The sequence below is a fragment of the Ranitomeya imitator genome, chromosome 5, assembly GCF_032444005.1.
Source record: "Ranitomeya imitator isolate aRanImi1 chromosome 5, aRanImi1.pri, whole genome shotgun sequence".
Taxonomy (NCBI): Eukaryota; Metazoa; Chordata; class Amphibia; order Anura; family Dendrobatidae; genus Ranitomeya; species Ranitomeya imitator.
The window spans coordinates 459,476,078-459,500,044 of record NC_091286.1 but is presented as its reverse complement, the minus strand read 5'-3'; the positions used below and the strand labels follow the sequence as shown (position 1 = coordinate 459,500,044).

The window sequence follows — 23,967 nt, the reverse complement described above, 5'->3', positions numbered from 1 at the left end:
GCAAACCACATATCAACTAGATAAATTCCTTTAGGGGTCTTGTTTCCAAAATAGGGTCGCTTTTTGGGGTGTTTCCACTGTTAAGACACATCAGGGGATCTCCAAATGCTACACAACACCTGCAAACATTCCATCAAAGGCCGGCTTCACACTCAGCGTATGAAAATACGGTCCGTATATTACGGCCGTAATACGCTGAAATGTCCCGAAAATAGTGGTCCGTAGCTCCTCCGCAGGCAGGGTGTGTCAGCGTTTTTTGCGCATGGCATCCTCCGTATGTAATCCGTATGGCATCCGTACTGCGTGGTTTTCTCGCAGGCTTGCAAAACCAACATACCGCTATAGAAATGATCCATGTGTCCCAAAAAGAAAAAAAAAAAAAAAAAAATATATATATATATACTGTATGTATGTGTATATATATATATATACTGTATGTATGTGTGTATATATATATATATATATATATATATATATATATATATATATATATATATATATATATATATATATATATGTATGTCAGTAGACACATATATGTATATACAGTGGGGCAAAAAAGTATTTAGTCAGTCAGCAATAGTGCAAGTTCCACCACTTAAAAAGATGAGAGGCGTCTGTAATTTACATCATAGGTAGACCTCAACTATGGGAGACAAACTGAGAAAAAAAAAATCCAGAAAATCACATTGTCTGTTTTTTTTAACATTTTATTTGCATATTATGGTGGAAAATAAGTATTTGGTCAGAAACAAACAATCAAGATTTCTGGTTCTCACAGACCTGTAACTTCTTCTTTAAGAGTCTCCTCTATCCTCCACTCATTACCTGTAGTAATGGCACCTGTTTAAACTTGTTATCAGTATAAAAAGACACCTGTGCACACCCTCAAACAGTCTGACTCCAAACTCCACTATGGTGAAGACCAAAGAGCTGTCAAAGGACACCAGAAACAAAATTGTAGCCCTGCACCAGGCTGGGAAGACTGAATCTGCAATAGCCAACCAGCTTGGAGTAAAGAAATCAACAGTGGGAGCAATAATTAGAAAATAGAAGACATACAAGACCACTGATAATCTCCCTCGATCTGGGGCTCCACGCAAAATCCCACCCCGTGGGGTCAAAATGATCATAAGAACGGTGAGCAAAAATCCCAGAACCACGCGGGGGGACCTAGTGAATGAACTGCAGAGAGCTGGGACCAATGTAACAAGGCCTACCATAAGTAACACACTACGCCACCATGGACTCAGATTCTGCAGTGCCAGACGTGTCCCACTGCTTAAGCCAGTACATGTCCGGGCCCGTCTGAAGTTTGCTAGAGAGCATTTGGATGATCCAGAGGAGTTTTGGGAGAATGTCCTATGGTCTGATGAAACCAAACTGGAACTGTTTGGTAGAAACACAACTTGTCGTGTTTGGAGGAAAAAGAATACTGAGTTGCATCCATCAAACACCATACCTACTGTAAAGCATGGTGGTGGAAACATCATGCTTTGGGGCTGTTTCTCTGCAAAGGGGCCAGGACGACTGATCTGGGTACATGAAAGAATGAATGGGGCCATGTATCGTGAGATTTTGAGTGCAAACCTCCTTCCATCAGCAAGGGCATTGAAGATGAAACGTGGATGGGTCTTTCAACATGACAATGATCCAAAGCACACCGCCAGGGCAACAAAGGAGTGGCTTCGTAAGAAGCATTTCAAGGTCCTGGAGTGGCCTAGCCAGTCTCCAGATCTCAACCCTATAGAAAACCTTTGGAGGGAGTTGAAAGTCCGTGTTGCCAAGCGAAAAGCCAAAAACATCACTGCTCTAGAGGAGATCTGCATGGAGGAATGGGCCAACATACCAACAACAGTGTGTGGCAACCTTGTGAAGACTTACGTAAAACGTTTGACCTCTGTCATTGCCAACAAAGGATATATTACAAAGTATTGAGATGAAATTTTGTTTCTGACCAAATACTTATTTTCCACCATAATATGCAAATAAAATGTTAAAAAAACAGACAATGTGATTTTCTGGATTTTTTTTTCTCAGTTTGTCTCCCATAGTTGAGGTCTACCTATGATGTAAATTACAGACGCCTCTCATCTTTTTAAGTGGTGGAACTTGCACTATTGCTGACTGACTAAATACTTTTTTGCCCCACTGTATATTACTAATTTTTCCAGCGCTATACAGCTTGAAAGCCGGTAATTCAATTACCGGCTTTTTCTTTCTCCTTCCTAAAACCCGACATGATTTGAGACATGGTTTACATACAGTAAACCATGTCTTCTCTCCTTTTTTTTTTTGCAGATTCCACACTACTAATGTCAGTAGTGTGTATCTGCAAAATTTGGCCGTTCTAGCTCTTAAAATAAAGGGTTAAATGGCGGAAAAAAATTGGCGTGGGCTCCCGCACAATTTTCTCCGCCAGAGTAGTAAAGCCAGTGACTGAGGGCAGATATTAATAGCCTGGAGAGGGTCCATGGTTATTGGCCCCCCCCTGGCTAAAAATATCTGCCCCCAGCCACCCCAGAAAAGGCACATCTGGAAGATGCGCCTATTCTGGCACTTGGCCACTCTCTTCCCATTCCCGTGTAGCGGTGGGATATGGGGTAATGAAGGGTTAATGCCATCTTGCTATTGTAAGGTGACATTAAGCCAAATTAATAATGGAGAGGCGTCAATTATGACACCTATCCATTATTAATCCAATTGTAGTAAAGGGTTAAATAAAACACAAACACATTATTTAAAATTATTTTAATGAAATAAAAACAATGGTTGTTGGAGTATTTTATTCTACGCCCAATCCAGTCACTGAAGACCCTCGTTCTGTGAAAGAAAAAACATAATAAACCAACAATATACTTACCCTCCGCAGATCTGTAACGTCCAACGATGTAAATCCTTCTGAAGGGGTTAAAACATTTTGCAGCAAGGAGCTTTGCTAATGCAATGCTACTCCTCGCTGCAAAACCCCGGGGAATGAGTCTAAATATAGATCAATGAGCTATATTTAGCTTCATTTGCGGTGAGGCGCCCTCTGCTGGATGTTCATAGATCGTGGGAACTTACCTGGAAAGCTCCCAGGCAGAGGGCGCCTCACCGCAAATGAAGCTAAATATAGCTCATTGATCTATATTTAGACTCATTCCCCGGGGTTTTGCAGCGAGGAGTAGCATTGCATTAGCAAAGCTCCTTGCTGCAAAATGTTTTAACCCCTTCAGAAGGATTTACATCGTTGGACGTTACAGATCTGCGGAGGGTAAGTATATTGTTGGTTTATTATGTTTTTTCTTTCACAGAACGAGGGTCTTCAGTGACTGGATTGGGCGTAGAATAAAATACTCCAACAACCATTGTTTTTATTTCATTAAAATAATTTTAAATAATGTGTTTGTGTTTTATTTAACCCTTTACTACAATTGGATTAATAATGGATAGGTGTCATAATTGACGCCTCTCCATTATTAATTTGGCTTAATGTCACCTTACAATAGCAAGGTGGCATTAACCCTTCATTACCCCATATCCCACCGCTACACGGGAATGGGAAGAGAGTGGCCAAGTGCCAGAATAGGCGCATCTTCCAGATGTGCCTTTTCTGGGGTGGCTGGGGGCAGATATTTTTAGCCAGGGGGGGCCAATAACCATGGACCCTCTCCAGGCTATTAATATCTGCCCTCAGTCACTGGCTTTACTACTCTGGCGGAGAAAATGGCGCGGGAGCCCACGCCAATTTTTTCCGCCATTTAACCCTTTATTTTAAGAGCTAGAACAGCCAAATTTTGCAGATACACACTACTGACATTAGTAGTGTGGAATCTGCAAAAAAAAGGAGAGAAGACATGGTTTACTGTATGTAAACCATGTCTCAAATCATGTCGGGTTTTAGGAAGGAGAAAGAAAAAGCCGGTAATTGAATTACCGGCTTTCAAGCTGTATAGCGCTGGAAAAAATATTAATATATATACATATACCGTATGTGTCTCACTGACATATATATATATATATATATATATATATATATATATATATATATATATATATATATATATATATATATATATATATATATACCTATTCTATGTGTACACATTTATTCTACCTATTCTACTGTAAGCTGTCAGTGTGATTTTACTGTACACCGCACTGAATTACCGGCTTTTCTCTCTAACAGCGCTGCGTATTTCTCGCAAGTCACACTGCTTGTCCGTGTGTAATCCGTATTTTTCACGCTTCCATAGACTTTCATTGGCGTATTTCTTGCGCAGTACGGTGACAAACGCAGCATGCTGCGATTTTGTACGGCCGTAGAAAGCCGTATAATACTGATCAGTAAAATACGGCAGATAGGAGCAGAGGCATAGAGAATAATTGTGCCGTATTTTTTGCGAGTTTTACGGACGTAGTTTCTGCGCTCTTACGTCCGTAAAACTCGCAAGTGTGAAGCCGGCCAAAGTCTGCACTTTCTACTGCTATCTTTGTGAAAGTTAAAAAAAAAAATTGGGGTCTTAAGTAAAAATGTTAAATGGTTATTTTTTCCTTTTTACATTCCATTAATTCATTTTAACCCTTTTAACTTCCTAACAAAAGAAAAGTTTCAAAAGTTGTGCTGATGTAAAGTAGACTTGGTAAATGTTGTTAACTATTTTGGGTGACATAAACCACAGAGTTAAGGGCAAAGAAATTAAGTTTAAAAATTGGAAAAATTTTCACCACATTTCCGATATTTTCCACAAATAAACACGTCATATTGAAGACTTTTTACTACTATCATGAAGTACAATATGTAATAAGAGAACAGTCTCCAAATCACTGGGATCCATTGAAGCGTTCCCAGAATTATCGTATAAAGTGGCACTGGTCAGAATTGTTAAATTTCTCTTCATCATGGAGGTGAAAATGGACTCGAGGGTGAAAAGGGTTAAGAAATGAGTAAAATGCAAGCTGTTTTTTGAGGGGTTTTTTTGCGCAGAAACTTTTTACAAAATGCTCCTGAGGATGATAAAGGTGTCTTCTGGGCTTTTTTTTTTCTTTCTTTTTATTGTAAAGTTCTGCGTGGAGGAAACCTCATCATAAACGCCCGTTGAATGGTTCACTAAGTACTTTTAACAGCTTCACTTTTTCAGACACCTGGTGTGTTTCAGGCTCAAAAAGCCTGAGCGTGGGAACAGCATGCTGTTTTAACATAAAAATTAATGTGACTATTGTTTGGAGTGGTTTGAGTGCTTTTTTTGGAGCAGACCCCTTCCTAACCTGCCGGGAAAAAAAACCTTTCATGAAAATACCCTTAGGTCCAGTTCTCCTTGAGACAGCATATGGCACCTGTCTGTATTCCGGATGTAACATTTGGAACTTCCTAGACAGTACTTTGCACCCAACTACATAGCTAATCAGAGGTGCAATGCCTCCATACGATTTATGCCTTACTGGCTCTTATATTATGGTTGGGAATTTTCTCCAATGTTTTTGCTAATTAGTTTCTAATTTTAAGTTTGTTCCAAAGAATCATGTATGGTTGATTTATGGTAGTAATATAATATAATTTTTTTGCCTTTGTTTTTTTTTAATAGTTGAAGATTGGGACAGCTTTCAAGCCATATTAGATCACACGTACAAAATGCACATCAAGTCAGAAGCGAGCTTACATCCGGTTCTGATGTCTGAGGCTGCTGTTAGTACCATTATTCTTTATTTCTAAGTTTGGAAAGCAGAACTAAATGTCCATCATGGAAGGAATTGTGTGGCCTTATAATTTATTATTTCTGTTTCATTCCTCTTCAGTGGAATACGAGGGCAAAGAGAGAAAAATTAACAGAACTGATGTTTGAGCACTATAATATTCCAGCATTTTTCCTCTGCAAGACTGCAGTTCTCACTGCGTATCCTTTTTAGTTATACAACTACAAGATGGTCCTCATGTACACCTATGTATTTTGCATCAGTATTTTTAAGCCTAGCCCAGAAGTGTAGATTCACCAGAATTATTTTGGACTTCTTGCTGACTTTGACTAATTCAAAGTACGCGAAGATGAAGTGATATTATACCTTTTATCCAAGGCTGTGTGCACACGTTGCTGATTTTTCGTGTTTTTTCGCGATAAAACCGCAAAAAAACTGCATACAATATGCATCCCATCATTTAGAATGAATTCTGCATGTTTTGTGCGCATAATGCTTTTTTTTCCGCGAAAAAAACGCATCGCGGTAAAAAACACTGCATGTTCATTAATTTTGCGGTTTGTTTTTTTTTGTTTGTTTTTTTTTTTCGGATTTCCCACTATAAAATGCATTGGGAAATGTCCGGAAAAAACGCATCAAAAACGCATGCAGATTTCTTGCAGAAAATTTCAGGTTTTTCTCATATGCAAATTGCCTCTTCTGAGAAAAAGAGGACTTAAACTCTATAGCGCCACCTGTTGGAAGTAGCGATCCTACAAGTCACAATCAACTCTTTAACGAGTCGTGCAATATGACTTAGGATAAAAGCCAAATCAGTATCTCAATTCGCAGACACGGTGTTTCGGGCTGTTGGCCCTCGTCATTGCGAAGCATGAGAACTGATTTGGCTAGGTGAGAGGCTCTGGACTGAGGTCTAAGGGGTATCGTTTCTTCTTATGGAGAGTGACATACCAGCTCTGGCTTGTCAAGGTAAGGAGGCTTATTCGCCGTGCAATGCTCCTCTGGGAAATATAATATGCAAATTGCCTCTTCTGAGAAAAAGTGGACTTAAACTCTATAGCGCCACCTGTTGGAAGTAGCGATCCTACAAGTCACAATCAACCCTTTAACGAGTCGTGCAATATGACTTGGGATAAAAGCCAAATCAATATCTCAAATCGCAGACACGGTGTTTCGGGCTGTTGGCCCTCGTCAGTGCGAAGCATGAGAACTGATTTGGCTAGGTGAGAGGCTCTGGACTGGGGTCTAAGGGGTATCGTTTCTCCTTATGGAGAGTGACATACCATCTCTGGCTTGTCAAGGTAAGGAGGCTTATTCGCCGTGCAATGCTCCTCTGGGAAATATAACATCCAAATTGCCTCTTCTGAGGTTTTTCTCAGGAATTTTCTGCAAGAAATCCTGAACGTGTGCACATAGCCAATTACTCGGTGAGAGGAGTTTTAAAGCAAATTGCTGCATATCAACGTGCAATCGGCTCACGTCTGAGCCTATGTGCCCACGATCTGGAACTGGCAGCCCTTTGGACGCAGCGCGTTATCACTGCTTCCAAAGTCTATTGAACGCAGGTGAATCCGCATGTGTTCACAGAACCGTGTGGAGTCATCGCATCCAATATCTTCTATGGGCGAAATTTCTCTTGCGGGAATTGACATGCTGCTGTCTGGAGAGTGGTGCCTCATGTCCGTCTCTACAGGTGAGCCTTGGGCATCTCTGGACGCATTTCTTGAAATCCCATCCACTATACTGTAACATTTGGAAGCTGCGTAAGTACAGTGTCCAACCCGCAGCGTTTGCTGATCGTGGGGACATACGTTGAGTTGTGGTTTTCTTTAGTAAGATAAATCACATGTTCGTTTTATAAAAAGCGTGTACTTTGTGTACTCTACTCTGTGTGCACGCTCAGTCTGGATCTGTGCGCTCCTCAGAGATCTTTAGAGTGAGTGGTGGGGTCCTCAGAGCCCAGTTCCCCATCGATGTAAAGAGAATATAAAGACAAAAAAATCTCTAAATTTTACTTGTAAATGTTTTGCTTATTGAGCAACAAGTGTCTTCTATCACTGACCACAAACTATCTCTTAAATGATGAGGAGTTAAAATCTGTTATAATAGTTTTATGACCCTTCATTCAGGGATAAATTATTAACCTAATACAGAAAGCCCCCTTATAGACTTCTTCTTTAGAGTTAAATGATTCCTTCACTCCTTTGATTAGCTTTGCTAATGGTCGATCTACCGGTCTAATTTTGGATAGTGGTTCCACACACACTACAGCCATTCCAGTACATGATGGATATGTACTTCAACAAGGTAAGACAACCTCCATAAAAGCAAAGGTCTTTGCTCATACTCTAGCGACTACTTCATATATTCCGTTGGAATGAAGTGATTTGAATAAGCACGCTGGCTTTTCTCTTATCCCTCTGGAACAGATCACCCGTCTGTCTATCTGTTCTTCAGACTACATCCTGAACTTGAGAAATGACAGGTTATTTTTTATTCCTGTCTGTGCTCTATGTATCCCATGGTTCGCCAGTACATGCCATGGGCAGCTAAAGCATGTACCTTCTCCTGTTGTGGCAACTGTTATTATTCTTCCCTCCTTATATTCTTCTAAATGGGCGAATAGAAAATTATCGCTTTACAGTGAAGTAGGCTGAACTGTGATTTTTTTACATTTCAAGACTGGGTCCATATGAGTGTATTTCATGGTCCTTACAAAGGAGTGTAATGCCCAGACTGACTGCTGGTCTCCCAACCTGAAGTTACAGCCTAAGGCTAGGTTCCCATTGCGTTAATGTGTGCACGCTAACGGACTGCGTTGCACGGCGAAAATGTCGCAATTAACGCCGTGCAACGGGTCCGTTGGCGCACCCATTGACAGCAATGTTATTTTTTGCTGAAGCGCATCGCTAGCGCATGCCATTTTCGGCACACGCTAGCAATGTGCCGTTCTTTTGTGATGGACCTCGGACGCTGCAAGCAGCGTCCGAGGCCCGTTCCTCTCTAGCGCAGATCCGGGATCTGCGCTAGCGGGGAGGGAGACCGCCGATCCTATAGAAGCATTGCGTTAGCGCAATCCGCTAGCGCTATGCGCTTAACGGATTGCCCTAACGCAATGGGAACCTAGCCTAATAGATATATATTAGTTTGCAAGCTCGGTTCAGGACACCAGCGGTCAGACTGTGAAGTACGCCTATCTGAACCCAGCCTAAAGCTCCCCCCATACTCATTAGACTGTCGGCCAATATTGACTGGTTCAGCAGACAGTCTAATGTGTACAAGGGTCTATGAAAGATGATGTCGAAGGAGATGAGGATCCAACATGTCTGATTTTTGCCTGGCAATCTTTGTTCAAGAAATATGACGCCATTTGCCAAACCATTATTCTTCCAACAACTATGTAAAGTGTATAAGGGGCTTACTGCAGCTGTCTAATAATCATCAGTATTTATGATAGTATTTTCTGTCTCCTCCTCTCCCACATTCACTACCCCAAGCACAATCATGTGGGAAAAGGAGTTTTGTATAGTCCACATTGGTTTGTCATACAGGATATCTGGGAGACCCCCTTGAGAGAACAGAAAGGCACATAATACAGTTTCAGATAGAAAAGAACAGTTAAATGAAGTAATACTAGCTATGTTATTTATAATACTGTACATATTCGAGTTATCTTTGTAGCGCCATAACGCTCCCCCCTAGGGCGTCTACCTCCGAAGCCAGGCAGGGGCCTTTAATAGGGTGTTCTAGGTTTCCCCATTAGTTTTATTTTATTCGTTTTGAGCACATTTTTTTGTTTGCTGGTTCTTGATTTGTGTTGGTTACTGTAGGTGGGTTTGCTTGCCTTGTTTTTAATAATAAAAATAATTTTATACTGAGGTTTTTTCATATGATTTTGAGGATTTATACCTCATGCCTATTGGATTTTGAGTTAGATTAATACATATTCGAGTTAGTTAACATTTTGTGCATGTATAGAATATTTTTTTTCATGTATTTTAACAAACATTATGAGATACTACATTTAAAGGGGTTCTTCTCTACACAGAATGACTGTTCAAACCAAGTACAGGCGCTCAGTGCACCATGGCATGGACAAACATATAACTGCATCTTCTAATCTGCTTGTTTTCCATCTATATCCACTTTTCTCTGGCTCTATGAAGCCTGAGCTGTCAGCGGATGGGTGTAGATAGAGGGAAATCAAGCAGGTGGGCAGATGCGCTATGATACCAGGAGTGCTATGTTGGCCATCTCTTCAACCTTTCACTAACTTCTGGTACCTTCTCCTCTGCCTTCAAACATGGCACAATCACACATATCCTCAAAAACCATCCCTTGACCCAAGCGGTATGTCCAGCTATTGCCCCATATCTTTGCTCCCATTTGCTTCCAAACTCCTTGAGCAGCACGTCCATGCTGAACTTTCCTCTCACTTTGCATCTAACTCTCTCTTCGACAACCTACAAACTGGCTTCCGTCCCCACCATTCCACTGAGACTACCCTGACCAAAATTACTAACGACTAACTTACAGCCAAAGCTAACAGACAATTCTCTATACTCCTCCTCCTAGACCTGTCCTCTGCCTTCGACACAGTTGACCACTGCCTCCTACTACAGATCCTTTCTTCCTTTTGGGTCAAAGACCTTGCCCTATCTTGGATCTCCTCATACCTTGCCAACCGCACATTTAGCGTTTCCTACTCCCATACTACCTCTTCATCTCGCCCCCTCTCTGGTGGAGTCCCCCAAGGCTCTGTCCTAGGACCCTTACTCTTAATCTATACACTCTGCCTGGGACAACTCATAAGGTCCTATGGCTTCCAGTACCATCTATATGCCGATGACACTCAGATCTACCTCTCTCTCCCAGATGTCACCTCTCTGCTCTCCAGAATCCCAGATTGTCTATCAGCCACATCCTCCTTCTCCTCTCGCTTCCTCAAGCTCAATGTGGACAAATCTGAACTAATTATCTTTCCCCCATCACGCATATCTTCCCTACCTGATCTATCTATCAAAATAAATGAAATCCCACTTTCCCCTGTCCAGCAAATCCGCTGCCTCGGAGTAACCCTTGACTCTGCCCTGTCCTTCAAACCGCACATCCAAGCTCTCGCCACCTCCTTTCGCCTCCAGCTCAAAATTATTTCCAGAATCCGTCCTTTCCTCAACCCACACTCTACAAAAATGCTCGTGCATGCCATAATCATCTCCCGCCTCGACTACTGCAACATACTCCTCTGTGGCCTACCTTCTAACACTCTCGCACCCCTCCAGTCCATCCTTAACTCTGCTGCCCGACTAATTAATCTCTCTCCTCGCTACACTCCTGCTTCACCTCTTTGCAAATCCCTTCACTGGCTCACAATTTCCCAGCATATCCAGTTTAAATTACTAACACTGACCTAGATCCAAGAAGTATCATTTCTCCTTGCGGAGAGTGACATGATAAGCATGTCGAGGTGAGGAGACTTAAAGCCGCAATGCTCCTCTGAGAAATATGCAAATTGTCTCTTCAGAGAGGAAGAGGACTAGAACTCTAGTGCCACCTATTGGAAGTAGCAATCCTAACAGTCAATGTCGACTCTTTAACGAGCCTTGTCACATGACTTAGGATAATAGCCAAACCAGAATCTCAATTCTCAAAAGAAATGATACTTCTTGGATCCCAGTCATACGCCTCTCAATCAGCCAAACCAGACCTCCACTTTGCACTGACGAGGGGCAGTACCCCGAAACACAGTGTCTGCAAATTGAGATTCTGGTTTGGCTATTATCCTAAGTCATGTGACAAGGCTCGTTAAAGAGTCGACATTGACTGTTAGGATTGCTACTTCCAATAGGTGGCACTAGAGTTCTAGTCCTCTTCCTCTCTGAAGCGACAATTTGCATAACACTGACCTACAAAGCCATCCATAACCTTTCTCCTCCGTATATTTCCACACTAATCTCTCAATATCTTCCCTCACAATATATATATATATATTGTGATTTCTAGTCACAGCCTTTCAAATTCCAAACCCCCTTTTCCCTAACAATATTCTATTTGTTACAGTTGTCAGTTTGGTGGACAGTGAAATTATTACATACGGTTGTTTCTAAGTTAAAGTGTAGCCAGTTCATCCTATTCTGCAGGAAACCCCTTGGGCAGAAGCCTATTTTCTTCACATTTTGGGGGAAAAAATCCTCTCCCAAGTCAAAATGTACCCATTTAATTTTTTTCTTTTTCTTTTTTGTGATTTGTTTTTCAGCACAGATCATTTTAGTGTAGAATTATTTTTTTTAAAACCAGCGCATATGACGATTAGATCTAAGTGCGAATATTTGAAGCACTTGACGGAAGATCCGCCTGGATTTGAATTAAGGCCATGTTCAGTATTTGGTTAGTATTTTACATCAGTATGTGTAAGCTAAAACCAGGATTGGTGGTAAATACAGAAGTGGTGACGTGATTCGATTATAATTTTCCTCTGATTGTTCCACTCCTGATTTTGGCTTACAAATAGTGATGTAATGTACTGGCCGAATACTAAAAGTATGAATTTGGCCTAAACTTGTAGCTTTGTTCAAGAGGTTTTAACTTTTGATTCTTCTTGACATACCCCCCCCCCTTTTTTTTTTTTTGTAGGTATTGTAAAATCCCCTCTTGCTGGTGACTTTATCACTATGCAGTGTAGAGAGTTATTTCAAGAAATGAGCGTGGACTTGATCCCTCCATATATGATTGCTTCAAAGGTAAGAAATATTTACTACTAAGCATGAGTGAATAAATTTGAGTATAATTGAAATCTCCTTGAACTTTACAAAAATCCAGATTTGCCAAAATGTGGTGGTGGTTTTTTTTTTTTTTATTTTGTAATTCGCTTCTGCTCAGATCCAGCAATGTGGCAGGTGCTAGCAACTATCTTTCCTTATCCATTATTAAAATGTTAAAAAAAAACAAAAAAAAAAACTGATCGGCTCTTCTTGCAAAACCCCAGAAAATCCTAATAATAGACAATAAATTGACAAAGAATAACGTCTCTGCGGCGAATTTCCCAGAAAAAAAGGGCACATTTAAATTTAACCTGATGGGCTCATCTCTCCTTTCTACATATGATAAAGGTGTAAGGTATGACATGATCTGTGATGCCATCCCGTTTTTGGGCATTTCAGGAAGCCGTACGGGAGGGAGCTCCAGCTAATTGGAAGAGAAAAGAGAAGCTACCTCAAGTCACTCGATCTTGGCATAACTATATGTGTAGTGTAAGTGCACGGTTACTTTGGTTGCACATATGTTTTTATCTTCCTGTTGCATTAAAGGTGTTCATATTTCCCTTCTTTTGTTCACTAGTCTGTAATACAGGATTTTCAAGCGTCCGTTCTTCAAGTGTCGGATTCCACCTACGACGAGCAGTAAGTCTCCAAGGTTTGCATATTTGTGCCGAGAAATCCACAGCAGACTACAGTAGCAGAAAAGTGGATGAGATTAATCAAATCTTATCAATATGTTGTAGATCTTTTGCAGTGCTTTTTTTTTTTTCTTGATTCGTATATCAATTTTAACCCTCTTGAAATAGAGCAAAACAGGCAGTGATCTTTGTACCAGAAAAAACTCCCTTGTGTGCGTTGCAATGTGGAGAGCATTTATTTGTGCTGTTTTGTCACATTTCTTCAGGGTGGCAGCCCAGATGCCTACTGTTCACTACGAGTTTCCAAATGGTTATAACTGTGATTTTGGAGCTGAGCGTCTGAAGATTCCAGAAGGATTGTTTGATCCTTCAAATGTTAAGGTCAGTTTTCGTTTTTTATTTTTTCTTGCTAAATTTAGTGGTTTCCATGTTAAATGTGCAATTAAAATGACTGCAGCAATGTCCACAAAAAGTGTTCTTTCATATTCTCTAATCACTTTTTGTTCAGTGTATTGAAAAAAAAAATATCACTTTGTTCACTACAGTTAACGGCAGATGCTGGCTGTATAGTGTAGCTGCCATGTGTTCTGTGTGAAAGAGGCTCAGGAGTAGAGCCAGCCCGGTCCAAACACCCAGACATGTTACATGATATCATAGTGTTAAGAGGTTAAACATTTTTTTTATTTGATAATTAGATTTCTATACTCAACTGCCTATGAAAGTCGATGGATCATTTGACATATACTAAAGATGTGCTTTTGTCTCCAGGGTTTGTCCGGTAATACTATGCTTGGGGTCAGTCATGTAGTAACTACAAGTGTTGGAATGTGTGACATTGATATCAGACCGGTAAGTGTTACTAATGGCTTATTAATCAGTCTAAGGCTGTGTGCACACGTTCAGGATTTTTCGCTATAAAACTGTGACAAAAACCGCATACATTAAGCATCCTATTATTAGAATGCAATCTGCAATTTTTGTGCACATTTTGCATTTTTTTCCTCGGCGGAATTGCATTCCGGAAAAAAACGCAGCATGTTCATTCTTTGTGCAGAATCGTGGGGATTCCGCACACATAGGAATGCATTGATCTGCTTTCTTTCCGCACGTGGCTATGCCCACCATGCGGGAAGTAAGCGGATCATGTGCGGTTGGTACCCAGGGTGGAGGAGAGAAGACTCTCCTCCAGGCCCTGGGAACCATATACCTGTAAAAAAAAAAAATAAAAAATTAAACGTGATATCTCACCTTCCGGCGGCCCCGGGAGGCTTACCGCTCCTTGCAATGCTCCTGTTCCCTGGGATGCTTTGCAGCAATGACCTGTGATAACGTAGTGGTCTCACGTGATGCTACGTCATCTGGGGTCATTGTCGCGAAGCATTGCTGGGAACGACGTTTTTTGCTGCCGACGGTCCGCCATTTCCGACCGCACATGCACGGCCAGAACTCCGCCCCCACCTCCCCGCACCTCACAATGGGGCAGCGGATGTGCTGGAAAAATGCATCCGCTGCCCCCGTTGTGCAGTGCATTCACTGCTAGCGTCGGTACATCGGCCCGACGCACTGCGACGGGCCGAGTACGACGCTAGTGTGAAAGTAGCCTTAAGTGGACAGTGGTTGTTTGCTTTTATTGACTTATTTGTTCTCATCACAGGGATTGTATGGCAGTGTGATCGTTGCTGGAGGGAATACTTTGTTACAAGGCTTTACAGACAGGTTGACACGAGAACTCTCACAGAAGACTCCACCGGTACGTGTTTTGTCCTTTTGCTGACTGATTCACTGCAAAGTGGAGTATGATGACAAGTGCTGTTTTATGGAAGAATGTAATATTCCTTAAAGGTCTAAAAGCATTTGTAAATAAATATCTTATTTACTTTTTGTTGTCAAGTTGTAAAATATTGCATATAATTAAAGTCGAGCAAACAGATTTGCAAGGCCCAGCAGCTATGTCAGTAATATATTACTGCTGGATGAGAGCCCTGTGAACCTCCTACTACACGTGGCATGCCTGGCGGTTTTTGTCACTAGTAACAGCCCTGTCCCCCACTCACCCCACAGTCAAATATGTCATGCATGTGTAATGCTGCAGAAATGATATCCTGTTGGGAATATTTACCAAAGAGGCGGTGGGAATGCCGCAGGTAATACAATCTATAAGACCAAGACCTACATATGTAACTGCTGGACCATTGTGTTGTTTTTTTCTCAACTTTAGTCCTCATTCAGACATCAGTGTTTGTTCAAGTAAGCAAACAACCCTTCTGCGTGTCATCAGTGTTTTGGATCTGACTTTTTCTCAGTGTACTGTCCATATTTCATTTTTTGGCATCAATGATTTTCAGCTACTATATAATTGTCTAAAGGTCACTTCCGTCTGTCTGTCTGTCACGGTTATTCATTCTCTGATTGGTCTCGCCAGCTGCCTGTCATGGCTGCCGCGACCAATCAGCGATGGGCATAGTCCGGAAGAAAATGGCCGCTCCTTACTCCCCGCAGTCAGTGCCTGTCGCCCGCATATTCCCCTTCCGTCACCGCTAACACAGGGTTAATGCCGGCGGTAACGGACCGCGTTATGCCGCGGGTAACGCACTCCGTTACCGCCGCTATTAACCCTGTGTGTCCCCAACTTTTTACTATTGACGCTGCCTATGCGGCATCAATAGTAAAAAATGTAATGTTAAAAATAATTAAAAAAAATAAACCTGCTATACTCACCCTCCGTAGTCCGCTGAGCTGCTCCCGCCGGCCGCCATCTTCCGCTGCAGTTTCCGGTGGCAAAGATGGTATGGCAGAAGGACCTGCCATGACGTCACGGTCATATGACCGGGACATCATCACAGGCCCTGCGTGCCTGCGCTAGAAAGACCTGCCATGACGTCAGTCATGTGACCTCGATGTCATCACAGGTCCTGCGCTCTGATACCAACCCTGGGACCGCAAGCTGCCATGGACTACAAGGGGACTTCGGAAAGGTGAGTATATGTTTATTTTTTATTTTTTCACCTGTGGCAAACCTGGGCAATATACTATGTAGCTGGGCAATATACTACGTGACTGGCCAATATACTACGTGGCTCTGTGCTGTATACTACTTTACTGGGCAATATACTACGTGACTGGGCAATATACTACGTGGCTCTGTGCTGTATACTACGTGGCTGCGCAATATACTACGTGACTGGGCAATATACTACGTGGCTGTGCTATATACTACGTAACTGGCCAATATACTACGTAACTGGCCAATATACTACGTCGCTGGGCAATATACTACGTGGCTGAGCAATATACTACGTGGCTGGGCAATATACTACGTGGCTGGGCAATATACTACGTGGCTGGGCAATTTACTACGTGGCTGGGCAATATACTACGTCGCTGGGCAATATAATACGTGGTTGTGCAATATACTACGTGGTTGTGCAATATACTACGTGGGCTGTGCAATATACTACGTGGGCTGTGCAATATACTACGTGGATATGCATATTCTAGAATACCCGATGCGTTAGAATCGGGCCACCATCTAGTGTATCGATAAATGACAAAGCTTCTCATACATTACAATGTTAATCACAGACAGCACACTAATGCCATCCAAGTTCTGTTCGGGATTTTTCACGAAGCCGTAGACTTGTATTGGTGCTATTTATCCATTATGACAGTTTTATGACGATTTTTTATTTTTTTTCATGGATACACGGTCCACAAGAAAACATGGACATGTGAACTGCCCCATAGACTATAATTGGTACATGCTCTATCACATTTGAAAACCACGCTGTCTGAATGAGGCCTTAAATGTACACTGTGTGCAGAATTATTAGGCAAGTGAGTATTTGACCTCACCATCCTTTTTATGCAGATTTTCTAACTCTAAGCTGTGTGTACTTGAATGCTTATTGGATGAAGCAGATCAGGTGATGTGTATTTGTGAAAAGAGGAAATTGCTGCCTAAGGACATTAACTTCCTTTTATCAAGGTGTGCAGAATTAATAGGCAAAATAGTCCAAAAAAGAGATTTGACTGACTCTGAAAAGTCAAAAATTAAGTGTCATAGAGAGAGGCAGCACTCTTGAAATTGTTCTGTGATCACACCTGAATATCTTCGCAATCAAAAAAGTTTTGTTGCAAATAGTCAACATGGTCACAAAAACGCAAAAGAAAATCACAACTGCCAAAAATTTGAGAAGGATCAAATGTGAAGCAACCCGGAACCCATTATCCTCCAGTGCTGTCATATTCCAGAACTGCAACCTCCCTGGAGTGCCCAGAAGGACAAGGTGTCTGTCATTGTGAATCTGCTGTGAATGCCGCGTTGTGGACGACCGCAGCTTCAGAAAGTCTGCATCTTTTAGGCTATGTGCACACGTTCAGGATTTCTTGCAGAAATTTCCTGAGCAAAACCGGACATTTTCTGCAAGAAATCCGCATGTGTTTTTTGCGCGTTTTTGACGCTTTTTTTTGCGCGTTTTTGATGTGTGTTTTTTTTCCTGGGGCTTCCCAATGCATTAAATAGTGGGAAAAACGTGAAAAATCCGCAAAATTAATGAACATGCTGCTGTTTTTACCGAGATGCATTTTTTTCGCGGAAAAAAAACGCATCATGTGCACAAAAATTGCAGAATGCATTCTAAATGATGGGATGCATAATGTATGCGTTTTTAATGCGTTTTTATAGTGAAAAACCGCAACGTGTGCACACAGCCTTAAAAGAACCATGTTTTTAATGCAGCACAATATTCCATCCCATGCATCGAAATACTCTACTGCTCGGCTAGCCAGTAAAGACCTTTAAGATAAGAGAATATTGTTATTACTTCAATTTATTGTTTTTCTTTTTTTTCAGAGCATGAGGCTAAAGCTAATTGCAAATAACACAACAGTAGAACGAAGGTTTAGTTCTTGGATTGGTGGTTCCATCCTTGCCTCTTTGGTAAGTGAACAATTATTTATTTTTTAATCACCAGTGATTACTTACTATATGTGATAAAGGTTTATATAGAAATGTAAAATTATAGTTAAACAGTGACAAACTGGTAAAGAGAGGGAGAGCACTCTACCCTTGTGACTTTACAGGGTAATGGGGAATGAGACATTAGGTCGGGAGGTTGCAGCATGATAGTGAGGTGACAGCAGTTTCATTGCAAGCTGAAGGTTTTCAAGTTCCGTCTGAAAGTGGGAGAAAATTGGACGTGTTCAGGCTCTGAATTCCGGAGTATGAGTAATGCTTGGGAGGAGTCCTAGAGGTGATTGGATGAGGAACATATTAGCGTAAGGGAAAGAGGGGGAGGTCTTGTGAGGACTGGAGGTTACATGTGGGAAGTTCTCTGGAGATTAGTTTGGAGATGTATGGAGGAGACAGATTATAGACAGTCTTGTAGGTCACTGTTAGTAAAGTAAACTGGATTTGTTGTGCAATTAGAAACCAATTAAGGGATTTGTATAGCAGAGGGGTGGATTAATCAGGCAGTAGAGTTAAGGTACCTTCACACATAATGATATCGTTAACGATATCGTTGCTTTTTGTGACGTAGCAACGATATCGTTAAGGAAATCGTTCTGTGTGACAGCGACCAACGATCAGGCCCCTGCTGGGAGATCGTTGGTCGCTGAGGAAAGTCCAGAACTTTATTTTGTCGCTGGACTCCCTGCTGACATCGCTGAATCGGCGTGTGTGACACCGATCCAGCGATGTCTTCACTGGTAACCAGGGTAAACATCGGGTTACTAAGCGCAGGGCCGCACTTAGTAACCCGATGTTTACCCTGGTTACCAGCGTAAAAGTAGAAAAAACAAACACTACATACTTACCTACCGCTGTCTGTCCCCGGCGCTCAGCTTCTCTGCACTCCTGCACTGGCTGTGAGCGTCGGTCAGCCGGAAAGCAGAGCGGTGACGTCACCACTCTGCTTTCCGGCCGCTGTGCTCACAGCCAGTGCAGAGAAGCTGAGCGCCGGGGACAGACAGCGGTAGGTAAGTATGTAGTGTTTGTTTTTTTTACTTTTACGCTGGTAACCAGGGTAAACATCGGGTTACTAAGCGCGGCCCTGCGCTTAGTAACCCGATGTTTACCCTGGTTACCCGGGGACCTCGGGATCGTTGGTCGCTGGAGAGCTGTCTGTGTGACAGCTCTCCAGCGACCAAACAGCGACGCTGCAGCGATCGACATCGTTGTCGGTATCGCTGCAGCGTCGCTGAGTGTGAAGGTACCTTTAAGGATGGACTGGAGAGGTGTTAATTGGGTGGCCACATAGGATATTGCCATAGTTGAGGCGGGAGATGAGAGCTGGGTGTAACATTTTAGTAGATTCACGGTTAAGGAACAGACGAATTCAGGAAATATTTTTGAGTTGGAAGTGGTGAGGCTGTGGATGTGTGTTTTGAAGGGCAGGTCAAGGAATACTCCCAAGGCAATGGACTTGTGGTACCAGGGAATGTGTTGTCATTTACAGTGATGTATACATCAGTTAGGGGTTTAAATGAGATGGAGGAAAGATGGTTAGTTTGGTTTTGTCCACATGGAGTTTTGGAAAGCCTGAGGACATACAGTAGTTGAAACTCTGCCCCGGACACCTCTGCTGTCCAGAATACCAGAGAGTGAGATTTGAGTGGTACTGGAAGCCATGGGACTTTGAGTTGTCCCAGGTCAGAGGTAAAAATGGAGAAGAGTAGGGATACCAGGACAGAGTCTTGAGGGACACCGACAGAGGGTGGGATGAGGAAGTAGTGTGAGACATTAAATGTGCAGATTGTGAGGTATGTGGAGATCTGGGAGTGAGCAATGTCTTTGACACATTTCAACCACCTCTTCATACCACAGATATGCTCTTCTATTGGTATCAAAGGCAGAGGAATGGTCAAGGAGGAGGAGTACAGAGTATGGTCTGTTAGCTTTGGTGATAAGTAAATCTTTAGTAATTTTAGTTAGAGCAGTTTGTGGAATGGGGGGAGGAGGGGGGGCGGGGTCAGAAGTGGATTGTAGATTCAGTGAGCGAATTGGATGACCGGTGGGAGGAAAGTTCAATGTGGATGTGTAATTCAAAGAGTTTGCTTATTTGAATGTAGTAGTGTTCCTGTAAGTACCTTTTATTATAGTGATACTCCACAACCCTGGATACTTTCCAAAGCTTTTTTGTGAGGTTTGTGTGGCCACGGTTGTCTATTAATTTGTAGACATCTGCTATGCACAAGATGGGTGATCTTTTTAATAGCTAATGCGAGTGTTTCATTGTAGAAAATGGCTGTGTGTGTTGTGGAGTGAGGATATGCTGGACCACGTTCGAAGAGGGAGAGTGTGAATGTCTAGGTGTTAAAGGTTTCTTTTTAGGGTGTGCTAGCTGCTGGACTGTGGGGGCAGATTAAGAGAACAGTGATGAGAAAGTGAGTAGATGGTGGTCAGAGGGAGAGGTGAGGTTAGACAGGGAACGAACGGAGGTAAAGATGAGATCTAGTGTATGTCAATCTGCTTGGGTGGATGTGGAGAACTATTGTGTGAGACCAAAGAATGAAGTGAAGAAGTGAGTGACAAGGGTAGGTTGCTTACTGGTGGATGTCAATGGGGATGATGGTGGACGTGCCAACAGAGCAAAATGTAGAAACCAGGTGTTGAAGTGGTCGATAAAGGCGGTGGCAGAGCCTGGAGGTCGGTATATGATAGCCTTCTGAAAGTTGAAGGGAGGGAGGATATGGACAGAGTGCACTTCAAAATAAGGGAGCGTAGAGGTGGGATCGAGTTAAAAGTGCAGTTGTTAGAAAGGAGAAGCCAACTCCTCCACCATGTTTATTATCAGGGTGAGGTGTGGGTTAAATGAAGGCCACCATAATACAATGAAGTAGAGGAGGCTGTGTCAAAGGGTGAGGTGCAAGCCATGTTTAAGTGAGGCCCAAAAAAAGATATAATGAGAAATGTAAAGAGGTTGTGAATAACCAGTCTAGTACAAATGGAGCTGCCGTTCCATAATGCTCCAGAGAGAGGGGATGGTAGGGGTCAAGTGAATGGGTTTTTGGTTAGAGAGGTTGTAGTATTTTGTATATCACCAACAGAGAAAGGGAGAGCAGGTGGGGGGAGATTGCATGGCTTGTTTTGTGTTTTTAGAAGGAGCGGTCTGAGGTTTAGGAGCAGGTAAGCAGATGAGATCAAGTGAGGGGAGTGGAAAGTAGAGATACATATGTAGGTGGTGGAGTTTGGGGATAGCGAAGGAAACTAGAGATTAGTGCAGCAATAATTTTAAGGACCTATTCAAGGCTAGTGGAAAAGGAATTGTGGGAAAATTTAAGGGAGCTGCCGTTGGTAATAGGTTATCGCCCTTTTCTGTTAACTTCTAGCACATTTCTGGTATATTTGTATTGTGCACCGGACAAGCTCCACTTGACGGAGCGTGCATAGACCAACAATTACTATATAGAAGAAAGGTAGCATTGTTGATGCTATTACAGTAGTGAAGGTGGTTATACTGAAAGAAGTCGACCTCGCTCATTTCTCCCTGACCTGTGCAATTCAGAGATGATCTTTCTCTTATTAAAAAAAACAAAAAACAGTGCCTGACCATTGGACCCTTTCTTACTACATGCATGTGTGCCCCTGGGTAACATTTCAGGAAGTAATCAATGATGACTTGCTGTGTTCGCCACTTGTCGGCCTATTTACTTTTAGTAGCTTCTATAATTGATTGCATTTCTACATTGTACGGCCTATAGAATCTCAATTGATGATTTGAACCTGTTTTGCATTACAGTTGATAGACAAAATATCTTTTGACCAACAGTCCTAATGTGAAAGAAAGGACATTGGTCTGGATTTAGATTTGTCCATGAACATGTCGCCTAATTGTGATATACAAAGCGATGTCTGTTCAGAATGTGGGGAAATGTAACTAGTGCTGCCGTGAACCACATTGACTTAATTTTTGATGAATTTTGGGCTTGGGGAAGACTAAATGCTGATATAAATATTGTGACCTCGCGACTTCTCAATCTACTTGTTCTTTCTTGCAGGGTACATTCCAACAGATGTGGATTTCTAAACAAGAATATGAAGAAGGAGGGAAACAATGTGTAGAAAGAAAATGCCCTTAATCCTTTTCAGGCCACTGCCCCGTCTTGTGCCCTTTTCTGAAATAGCTTTAGCGCACTCAGGAAACCAACGGACTTCTTTTGTAGTTAACAGCCTCCTATAGACGTTCAACTCCTCAATAGAAATCTGGGTGTCGAGCATTTGCACACAGCATCTGTTTCCAAGCAATAACCTCCAATTTTATAATACTCCCTTGGAACCTCTCCTGTCACCAAGACTCCTTCATAAGTGCAGATTCTGGCAATGTGATATACAGTAGAGGCATCCGGATCAAGACACAAGATTTTGTTAGACACTGCATTTTTTTTATATTTAAGGAAACTTTACAGCAGTTTTTTTTTTTTTTTTTTTTTTTATTAATTGTATTCAGCATTTTTGTTGAGCAAACTGATGAATGGTTCAAAATTAAAATTACTGTCTAAATACATATCATATAACTTCTATCTGTTTCTTTTTACTGTTGCCAACCAAAAACGACTATTTCTCAGAAAATATCTCAGACCGAAAATGTTTAGTCGCACAATATGGATGCGGTTGTAGTACATCTTTTGAGGCGTGGTTATGCAGCTAAGCTGAGTGGTCACACTGGAGCAGAATAAAGCCTGAATTATCGTAATGTACGTTTCCCTCCCTGGTTGGAATTTGTCGGGGGCAGAGGCTCCGTGTGGCAGTGGTGGAGAAGGCAGAAAGACCCATGAATGGCCCTCTTCCCTGAATCCATGTTTTACTCTCCATACACGGAGTGCTACCTCATCTTCATCTCCCTGGTTGGATTTGTCACAATGTTGTTTAGGTGATGCCTGTTGAGCTAATTAGCTGCCTGGTTGATGCTGGTTGTAAAAGGTATGCATTACCTTGATTAGTGCTGGTGTCCTCCTTTTCATTGCTAAGACACCGCTGGATCCTAGTGCCGCCATACCTCCAATGCTGCCGGCGGTAAGGAGATGCAGAGGCAAAGAGAGGTACTGTGAGAGGAAGAAGGCCCCTGTGAGTGTAAAAGAAAGGCATCTTTTCCCTTCTCTCATGACTGCACCACCTGAGAGCGGGTATCCGTCCACTAGGACAGGAAACCTACTGAATAAAAAGGCAGTACCTCTCCTCTGCATCAGTTTGGTTTCCTGTCCTTGTGGGAACCTGCAGAATGAAGCGGGACACTTACCCAGGAGGGTGTCCAGGAATGCAGGATGCCATCCGCAGGTGATGTAACGCCAACCGCGAGGTTGGTGCAGCGCTGTGCAGGCAGAGACCTCTAGTGCAAATGTCTCCTAGCTGCCATCTGGGTCTTTGCATGCGCGGAGCTTGGGGAACTTCTGCACACAGCGCGCCGGATTTGAAACCTCAGGAGACAAAGGGGGCATGGCCACCCGATATTTAAAGGGAAATGCCCAGGAAGATGGTGGCATTTCCGGCAGCATCCGGATCATGGATGAGCCACAGCAGCAGCGTTCCCCGACTGACGCAGCAGCTGCCACCACCTCTACCACATCTTCTTTGCTGCAGTTGACACAGGACCTTTTTCAGCACCATCAGCAAGGGCAGAATGGCAGTCGTACAAGCAGCAGGACCAGCCTGAAGAGCAGGGCAGGTCACAAGCCCACCGTCAGGGAGGGACGTTCATCGGAACCAGCTCAGCCTCCGTCTCTGGTATCGTAGATTGATCAGCTGAATGGTGAAACTGCACTGTACTAAAACAGGCACCCCTTTGTATATTCCTTTACTAGGGAAGGCCCCTGAAGCGTACATCCAAGCACAATAGGGTGTTCGCCCTGTGCAAAGGGGATCTACCCAGCACTTATAATAAGAGACTCTGCCCGGG

General features: G+C 42.5%; 1 protein-coding gene across 2 annotated transcripts in view; it reads left to right on the top strand.

The window, feature by feature from the left end:
• Positions 1–22,588, top strand: part of LOC138638182 (actin-like protein 6A) — a 62,829-nt gene extending 40,241 nt beyond the window's left edge. Inside the window, exons 4-14 of one of the 2 annotated variants that reach the window (XR_011312461.1) lie at positions 5,568–5,668; positions 5,779–5,876; positions 7,889–7,983; positions 12,310–12,416; positions 12,837–12,926; positions 13,015–13,076; positions 13,339–13,453; positions 13,841–13,921; positions 14,727–16,906; positions 17,925–18,011; positions 22,073–22,588. Coding sequence is in view for 1 of the 2 variants with exons in the window: in XM_069727267.1 (XP_069583368.1) it covers positions 5,568–5,668; positions 5,779–5,876; positions 7,889–7,983; positions 12,310–12,416; positions 12,837–12,926; positions 13,015–13,076; positions 13,339–13,453; positions 13,841–13,921; positions 14,727–14,822; positions 17,925–18,011; positions 22,073–22,153 (1,013 nt within the window). In the remaining variant the exon portion in view is untranslated. The remainder of the gene's footprint in view (positions 1–5,567; positions 5,669–5,778; positions 5,877–7,888; positions 7,984–12,309; positions 12,417–12,836; positions 12,927–13,014; positions 13,077–13,338; positions 13,454–13,840; positions 13,922–14,726; positions 16,907–17,924; positions 18,012–22,072) is intronic. The other variant, XM_069727267.1, reaches the window with a different exon arrangement.
• The last annotated feature ends 1,379 nt before the right edge of the window (positions 22,589–23,967 follow it).